The sequence below is a fragment of the Eurytemora carolleeae genome, unplaced genomic scaffold (assembly GCF_000591075.1).
Source record: "Eurytemora carolleeae unplaced genomic scaffold, Eaff_2.0 scaffold568, whole genome shotgun sequence".
Classification (NCBI taxonomy): domain Eukaryota; kingdom Metazoa; phylum Arthropoda; class Copepoda; order Calanoida; family Temoridae; genus Eurytemora; species Eurytemora carolleeae.
The window spans coordinates 85,371-95,240 of record NW_019396882.1 but is presented as its reverse complement, the minus strand read 5'-3'; the positions used below and the strand labels follow the sequence as shown (position 1 = coordinate 95,240).

The following is a 9,870-nucleotide window of genomic DNA, read 5'->3' as shown; positions in this document are numbered from 1 at the left end:
CCCCTAAACCCATCCCCCCCATCTAACTCCCATATCGAAGTGGTCTAAGATAAGAACACGTAAGAACATTCAATCAATCAAATGGTTACTAGACAGACTAAACAATAGTTAAAAGTGCGCATTAAGAATTAAAGGACTGTTCAATACATTTTATAAGAAATACTCATACTTAAAATGTTAACTTTTATATACCTTTTTCTTTGGAGGACATCCTCTGACGCATGCTCCGTTATCCTTCAACAAATGCTCTGGACAGTCCTTGACGCAAGTTGCTCCGTACGCATATTTTCCATCCGGATTTCTCTCCCATCGATACTTTGTCGGATTGTAGATCTGCATGGGTGGACACTCTTGCTTACACACTCCGTCGTCGTAAAAATTCTTACAGGCCTGAAATACAATAAATACTTCAAATTGGTAGGTACTAGGGCGCCAGGCCGCCATTGCTGTAAATAAGAAGGTGTTAAATATGTCCGCGCAACAATCTCAATTGTCCAGACGTGCAATTAAATATTTTAACTGTGTGCACTGTGCACGGACAAACGGGTGCAGAAAATAACATTTTAAATTTTTAAAAATTTAGATAATTATTTTTTGAGGAAAAATTGTGAAAATTTAGAATTAAAGTTTGGAGTTGAAGAGCCTATGATGAAATATAGGTGTGTGACAAGCATACACATCACACAGACAAATATATACCGGGGNCATGTATATCTGTGTATACTGTATTCTTGGGATTTTGTTCCAGCAATCTCTAGTCTCAAGCTAGATGAAGATTGATAAAATATTCCTAGGTTTGTGGAACCTTCTCTCAGGGTGTGTGTGGTCCTCCCCCCCCTCACTACTCTATACTCAGGACGGAGCTTACTCAAACCCATACCCGGATCTAGGTTTCTATCCAGAACTCATATGTATCTTAACTTTGTAAACTGTACTTTTAGATTTAAAATTTTATTTTATTCTTACCATGATTGCTCTATATTTTAATAATATCCAAAGTTTACAGGAATATAAAGGTATGTCCGTCTCCCGAAGTCAGTATGTTTCTGTCAATATACTAAGATTCGGCCACTGTTCTCATTTTTGTCCCTAATCAACTATTGTATTTTATTTTTAAGGTAAAGGAATTAAATCTTTGTCACACCCACAAAGTCTAATTTTCTAATCCCAATATATTTTGAACCCAATGAATTTTGTTGTATCAAATAATCTAAGTTTGAAAGGTTTACACAGTCATGTATCAGGTTGCAAAGATGTAGGAATTAGTAAATTTTAATTTGTAGCAATGGCTAAATTCCATTCAAACATGCTTGGCAGCAACATAGAAGCTAAAAAATTTAATATGAAAAAGACAATTTAAAAATGTGAACAGAAAATCTGCAGATTTGAAGGAGGGCATGGACCTTGGATGTGCATTTCCAGTGTAGAATATAGGCCCCCCAGTCCCCCAAGAACCCCGAATTCCGACCCTTTGAAGGAAGCAGAAAAAGTGTTAGTCCGGGTCACGACTCTCAGAAGTCGGATGTATGGAAAATGTTATCTATCTTTATAGTTGGGCATGGGATGAAGTGTGTACATATACAAATCAAATAAAATTTAAACCAAAAGTAGGCATTAAACGTAATTTTCCAGGCGTCATTAAATCACACAAGTATTTTGATTGAATTTCAAGATACAAACTTGATTGATGGATTGATAGCAACAGTTCTAGATGAATTAAGAGATATCAACTAAAACTGAACAACCGTTGTAAATTGATTTTGATGAAAAGGGAGCCGATCGCTTCCAGTTTTGATACTACTCCTCTCATTGCCTGCGTCAATCAAACATATGACTCGTGGAAAAACATGCTCGATACAATCTTAGAACAAGAAGTTGGGTGTATTGTAAAGGAGAAATGCCGGCCATTCAAACCTTTTTAAACATTCAGCTTCGGGCAATTCCATCCCAGTCAGTTGAGAAATTGTATTTAATTCTTCTACAAGCAGTAGGCACCTAAATCTTAACCTAACTTAACCAAACCAAACCAAACTTAACCAAACCAAACCAAACTCTAAATTAAAACAAAAAATCTCCGCAAAATGAGATCAAACCAATTCGAATTTTGATTCCAGCCAAAAAGGAATGAAGTTTTGACTACAAACTCAGATTTTTTAATCCCTATATCTTTGCAAACCAATGTCGTAGACCATTGATATTTCAAACCAGGAATTCTGTTAGATCAAATAATCTTGAAATCAATGGTCTACAACATCGGGTTGCAGAGATATAGGATAACAAAATTAGAGTTCGCGGAAAAAACTCAAAACAATAAAAAACACACACAAAAAAAAAACAATCCTATACACAGAACACGTACTATTTGGTTGCATTTACCACGCAGGAAAAAAACTTCGACCTACGCTAAAATTTCAGAAAATAAAATATTTGCAAAATTAACAACCCTAGCCAATTCCCCTTCCTCCATACTTTCAAATATCAAACTTATTTTTGATAATTTTCTAAAAATGTTTAAAGTATTAATAACGGAGGTTCAATATTAGACAACATACACATTATGCACATGCAGTGCCATGTTCTCCAGACTTTATGCATAATAATTGGAGAGCAGGAGATGCACTTTTTTGTGCAAATTCACTATTTTTATATAAAATTTTCTAGTCACAAAATATAGTTCATCCTCATGGAAGGGGTTTGAAATAGTACCAATTTAAGTTACATAACAAATTGAGATTAAAATTTCTGAAGATTGGTTGAGATTAAACTTTATAAAGAATGGTTGAGATTAAACTTCATAAGGAATGGTCGAGATTAAACTTTATAAAGAATGGTTGAGATTAAACTTTAAAAAGAATGGTTGAGATTAAACTTTATAAAGAATGGTTGAGATTAAACTTTATAAAGAATGGTTGAGATTAAACTTTATAAAGAATGGTTGAGATTAAACTTTATACAGAATGGTTGAGATTAAAGTATATTATCCAACTATTCATCAGACCTCTATAGTAAATTATAACCACCATGTAACCTAGACTCCAGGGGGTATATAGAACAGGAGGGGAGGGGGGCGTTATTAAAAATGGGGGACATCACCCCAGGGGGTTGATCCCATCACTGTAAAGGAATTATTATGAAAACCTCAATATAAAATTCTACATCATGGTCAACCAATTATTAAAATTAATCGGCGTCAATCTATAAGTTCATTAATCAAGGTTGAGTCCTATGTATACTATCTACAAATAGGATCTAAAATACCTCAAATTGTAATTTGTCATAGGTAGTTTTTAAACCAACTCAAGCTCAAATGGGTGGGTAGTGGGAGGGGGAGGGGTACACAAAGTCGTATTATTAACAATTTAAAGTTTTCCAGTTTCAAGGCATTGGACTTAAATTCAGGTTTTATTGCATGATGTAGTTTATGCACTTAATCCACACAGAACTAAGTTTATTTAGTTTAGTCTTTCCTTCTTTACAATAAGATATGCATATGTTCAGTCGTAAAATCCATGTTTTTTAGCAAAGGAGTTTTAAAACGCCTTAAAAAAATTAGGACTGAACACTATAAAAGCTTGATTGAGTGAGATTACCAAGCTTGAAATAAATTTCATCTTTAGTTTGATGTGAATCTTTATAATGTCAAATTTCAAATACGAAGAAAGCCACTTCTTAAAAATATTTGAAATTAAATTAGTGAATTAGACCTAATTCAAGAATACTGTTATCTTTGATTTTGATATTTCTACGATGCTTATGTTGTAATTAAGTAATGAGTTTTTACAACAAACTAAAATTTTCCAATCCCTTTATCTTTGCAACCTGATGTCGAAGACCTTTGATTAAACTCTGTTAGATCAAATAGTGTTTGAAATATAATAGGTTTACACCATCAGGTTGCAAAGGTATAGAGATTAAAAAAGATGAATTTGACAAATTCTCAATTTTCTGTTGTAATCAATTTCTGATAAAATGAACTTACCAGACAATCAGATTGTTTAGGACCAGTACATCCTCCGGCACAGAATAGATGACAACATTCTCGAGGTTTAGGACCAAAGCAACGTCCACTGTGACATTGGGCAGCACAATTGATCTTAGAGAACTTCTGGCAGTTGCTGGCACCCTCACCCCAGCATCCGTTCTAGACAAAAAAAAAGACAATATTAAAACGAAAAAAAAATTCTTTTATGAATAAAACTTTCAATAAATAAAGATGATTAAGTATACGATTGAAATAAAGTATCCAAAAGATAGAACTTAAGAATAATTACTAAAAGGAATGAATGAGTACAGAATAGATGAAAGAAATGGTTTAAAGATAAAAAGGCGCAAATAAAAGAACACATTCAAGAAAGAATAAAGAATAAATATAATATTATATTCAGGGGATAAATGAAAAAAAAATCTACCTCGCAGGATTCATGACAAGGAGTACAATCTCTCTCCGGCTCCGTGAAGTTGTAGACGTAAACATACTTGGAGTAGGGTCCGGTGATGATCTCGTTCCACTGGATCGTCTTGATATGACACAAGTTGTAATTGTTCAAGATACCAACAGATCCATGTAGAATATCTGAACAAAAAAGTGTTAAACTTCACAAAAATATTGATTTTTCAGCTCCCACCCATGTTAAGAACAGGGAGGGGGGAGGGGGTTGTAGTGTCTAATATTGCCTGTATTATAGACCTGTAACCACTGCCCAGGGCACTGTCTATATAGTAGCAACCAACCCTAATCCAAATCCTTTAACGACCAACCCCTCTTATCCAGTAGCAACCAACCCTAATCCAAATCCTTTAACGAACGACCCCCCTTATCCAGTAGCAACCAACCCTAATCAAAATCTTTTAACGACCAACCCCCCTTATCCAGTAACAACCAACCCTGATCCAAATCCTTTAACGACCAACACCCCTTAGACAGTAGCAACCAATCCTAATCCAAATCCTTTAAAGACCAACCCCCCTTATCCAGTAGCAACCAATCCTAATCCAAATCCTTTAACGACTAACCCGCCTTATCCAGTAGCAACAAATCCGGTAACGACACGACCACTAAAGATCAATTCTTTTGATAATTCAATCTTTCAGAAGACTTAAATAACCTTACACCAGATCTTTTTAGGTGATCAAACCATTTAAAATTAAAAATTTCAAAAAAGGTCAAATTAAATTTTTTTTAAAAGATCCAATTAACTAGTTTTAAAATCCAACTTATCTCAATTCAGTTTCTCCTATGAACAAGGGAAGTCACAACTATTATACCCATCCATACTTTTCTTGTAGCACCCCCCCCCCCTTTTCCTTACAATTTAGCTGCGGAAAACAATTAAGGTTTAAATAGAGTACATAAAAAGGTCTAAAGGTGGCCACGTATATACCTCAGTTAGGGGGGTAATTTTATACTTTTTATTTTTACGTTTAAAATATATATATTATATAACAGAAGTTAGTGGTTTGGAGAAAGGGTACAATTAACAGGAAAAAGAAAAATTTTCAAGATTTAAAAAACATGATTGAGAGAAAATAACGGAATAAGTTGAGTTCAAACCTTACTCCGGGGGCATAAAAAACCCGATATTGTAAAATTTGCGCTGGGAGGGTTCCAATTCGTCTCAGTGCTAATTGGAAACTAACCCAGACTAAAATTTTCTAACTGCAGTTGTAAAAATGGTCACAGACCATTATTTTACAACCCCCCTCCCTTCTCCGCCTCTCAACTCATCAATCCAAATTATCTATTTTTTTAAACAGAGGATGTTACCGTTGCATTTGCATATTTTAAAAAACCAAAAATACTTGCCATCCTTTCAGCTATAAAATGTTCCAGCTTAAAAAACTGTTAAATTTTGTCGGAAATCCTTTTCTAACCCCGGGACGACTTGGATGAACATGAATATTCAAATTAGGGTCGGAGAATTTATTCAAAATCCAGTAGCTGGGGAAACAACCTTTAATTTCATCCATAAAAGTCTACATCAATTACCATTAAAATTCTTCCACTGAAATATTTGGGGGAAAAACTTCGCGCGGACAATAGAAATATTTTTTCGCCTTCAAGGACAACGTATTTTGCAATATTCGCACAGGGGGAAAAGTTGGGCAGATTTAAATATTTACAATTTAGTTTTAGTGCTTAAAGCGAAACCCGAGATGGTTTTAAAAACAAAGGATTTAAGAATTTGGAGGGTTGAAATCCTTCTAAAATCTACCTGTCTACCCCCTCCCCCCCATTACACAACTTAACCCTATGATTATACTGACCAGTGAAGGGGGGGGGGGTGTAATAACTGAAAACCCAGACTAACTCCATAACCCAGCCATGTCGATTAATATTCGGTTCGTTTTTAACAAATGGTTTAAAAATAAAACCATCAATTCTCCTTAAACATCTTAAAAAATACAAACAGAGTTAACAGCGTCTATTTACAACCCGGATCAGTCGCTAATTTTACATCCTGTTTTTATAATATAAACCAGTTAACTTCGACGAATTAAACTCAATGAGAAAGTTTTAAAATCCGTGAAAGTCTAATGATTTAGCCACCTTTACAACCCCCTTCTCATAAATTAGGGCGTTGATATCTAGTAAAATTAAGAGTAATTAAGAATCTAATTATGTAAGATATTGAAGTCTGTAGAGAACCCGCTGCCACAATTCATTATGATGACGTCAACAAAAAAGATAGCGGAGAAACAAAGCTTAACATGCGATGACTTGCATCTTGATTCCAGAACAATTAATATTTTACAGCTTGCTTTTAAGAGTTATATGCTACAGATTGCACTACACATTTTTTGATGGGAGGCTTAATTTCCACTGGAAGTTTAGAGTTTTGACTGAATCTTTATTATATTTGGCTAGCGCAACCTTTTTAAAAGTTGACAACATAGCCGCTCCTTTTTTAACAGGGACGGATCGGGACGTAATATATTAAAACGTCTAAACAAAAGGGGGAGGGGGGGGGGCCTACGTAGGTTGTAAACATGACTCCAAAAAATACATTGCCCCGAGGCGAAGAAAGATCGATGGCGTTTATTTAAAATAAGATTTTATAGAATGTGAACCAGAACCTCAATACATCATTCTTCATCATTGGAGTAGGTTTAGAAATGTGTTAGCTTCAGTTAGTTTGTGTTAAGTTAAGATGATTCGATCAAAGTAGAGTGATATAGGATGGTTTAGTATGGTTTAGTATGGTTTAATGGTTTAGTGATTTTTAAATGGATTAGAAACGGTTTAGATTTAGAATGATTGAATGGTTTAAAATGGTTTAGAATGGTTTAGAAAGGTTTAGAAAGGTTAAGAATGGATAAGAATGGATAAGAATGGTTTAGAAAGGTTAAGAATGGATAAGAATGGTTTAGAATGGTTTAGAAAGGTTAATCATGGATAAGCATGGATAAGAATGGATAAGAATGGTTTAGAATGTAAAATGGTGGTTTAAAATGGTTAAGAAAGGTTAAGAATGGGTTAGCATTGGTTTAGAAAGGTTTACCATGGGTTAGAATGGTTAAAAAGATGTAGAATGGTGTAAAATGTTTTAGAATGGTTTAGAATGTAATATGATGGTTTAAAATGGTTTAGAAAGGTTAAGAATGGATAAGAATGGATAAGAATGGTTTAGAATGTAATATGATGGTTTAAAATGGTTAAGAAAGGTAGAGAATGGGTTAGAATGGTTTAGAAAGGTTTACCATAGATTAGAATGGTTAAGAAGATGTAGAATGGTGTAGAATGGTTTAAAATGTTTTAGAATGGTTAAAAATGGTTTAGAAATGGATTAGAATGAATTAGAATGGTTTAAAATAGTTAAGAATGGTTTATAATAGCTTAGAATGGTTTAGAAAAATGTAGAATGGTGTAGAATGGTTTAGAATGGTTTAGAATGGTGTAGAATGGTGTAGAATGGTTTAGAATGGTGTAGAATGGTTTAGAATGGTTTAGAATGGTTTAGAATGGATTAGAATGGTTAGAGCGATTTTAAATTATTTGAAATGGTCTAGAATGGTCAAAAAGATTTAGGAAGGTTAGGTTTGATGAAACTCCCAAATATTTCAAAACCCTGAACAAACAAGCCTCCATATTTAAGAAGAATTTTTAACTGTACATACATGGAGCATGAGTACACCGTACTCTTCTTTGTCGTGTGCTTGGAAAAGTGCATCTATTGTGCATGCTTAAGTGCGCATGGTTGATAAGTGCGCGTGAATTGTGTGTGTGTGTGCTCGGAGAGTGTTCGTATGTGTTTTTGTTTGTGACTGAAAGATACTGTGGTATCTTCTAATGATGCCTTTCCATCCCAACTTTTACAATAATTTGTTGGTTCGGTAGCCCAAAGCAAAACTTCCCAACAGCTTATACTATGTTATTCTCAATACATCTTAAACGTCTGATATCAACGAGTATTATAGTATTATAAGTTGAAAATTTAGTGTTATTATACTATTGTTATACTGGAAACCCATTCAAAAGTTAGCAAAATATGACTTTAATGCACTCAAGTACACAATTCTTAAATATATGTCAATAGGGGATACACAATGCGGAGTAGGGATGGGGGTTGAAAGGAACACAAGAGGGGGTAGGGATGGGGGTTGGAAGGAAAGGATGGTAGGGACTACACAAGAGGGAGGTAGGGATGGGGTTGGAAGGAAAGGGTGGTAGGAGCTACACAAAGGGGGGTAGGGATGGGGTTGGAAGGAAAGGATGGTAAGGACTACACAAGAGGGGGGTAGGGATGGGATTGGAAGGAAAGGATGGTAGGGACTACACAAGAGGTGGGTAGGGATGGGGTTGGAAGGAAATTATGGTAGGGATAACACAAGAGGGGGTTAGGGATGGGGTTGGAAGGAAAGGATGGTAGGGACTACACAAGAGGGGGGTAGGGATGGGGTTGGAAGGAAACGATGGTAGGGACTACACAACAGGGGGGTAGGGATGGGGTTGGAAGGAAAGGATGGTAGGGACTACACAAGAGGGGGGTAGGGATGGGGTTGGAAGGAAAGGATGGTATTGACTACACAAGAGGGGGTAGGGATGGGGTTGGAAGGAAAGGATGGTATTGACTACACAAGAGGGGGTAGGGATGTGGTTGGAAGGATGGGATGGTAGGGGCTACACAATAGGGGGTGGGGATGGGTTGGAGGGTAAACATTGTACTTATAGGGACTACGAAATAGGGGGTAGGGACTACACAAGAGGGAAGCAGAGATGGGGAAAGGAATTCATTCATGGAAAAGAAAATTAAAAAACCAATGTTTTGAAAGTAAATAAAGGGGGGTTTGGGGGAAACGAGTAGGTTTGAGAGATTCCAGAAGTGGTTTCGAGGATTAAAGAGGGGGATGGGGATAAAAAACTATTTAATATTATATGCTGTTTTATTGATGAGTGGCTTTAGGCTTTTTCCTCAGGCATTAGCATTCCAAGCCACAAAACCCTGAGATATGCATATACACAACTACTACACTAGTTCTCTAGATGACATTTTTCCTCTAGACAGTTAAAAGGATGCATTTAACTCAACTATTTAAAGAATAAACTAAATTAGCAAATTCTGACCCCCCCTTCAAATCCATTCCTGGTTTATTTTATGTTTTCTCTTATTTTTCCTAGGTTTCTGAATAATAGTTTAATTTGATCAATTATTGCAGTTCAAATATTTTCTTCAAGATGCAATATTCCCCCCAGGCTTTCAACTAGAGGGGGGTAAAAATCCCCCATTAAATTGTACATATGGTTTCATGTACAGTGTACACCGTATGAATTTATGGCTAAAGTGAACTTGTTACAGGCCGTGCCCTGTAATATTTCGTTAGAACACTACTTTGCGAAATGGGGATTAGATGGTATTTTAATTATCGAGCCCC

At 35.5% G+C, this 9,870-nt stretch overlaps 1 protein-coding gene across 3 annotated transcripts in view; it reads right to left on the bottom strand.

The window, feature by feature from the left end:
* The window catches only part of LOC111709702 (epidermal growth factor receptor), a 61,473-nt gene that overhangs the window by 8,491 nt on the left and 43,112 nt on the right, over nt 1–9,870 (bottom strand). For all 3 annotated transcript variants that reach the window (XM_023483572.1, XM_023483570.1, XM_023483571.1), the window contains exons 4-6: nt 4,410–4,573; nt 3,980–4,141; nt 193–390 (exon numbers count right to left, since the gene is read on the bottom strand). In XM_023483572.1, the coding sequence (XP_023339340.1) occupies nt 193–390; nt 3,980–4,141; nt 4,410–4,573 (524 nt within the window). The remainder of the gene's footprint in view (nt 1–192; nt 391–3,979; nt 4,142–4,409; nt 4,574–9,870) is intronic.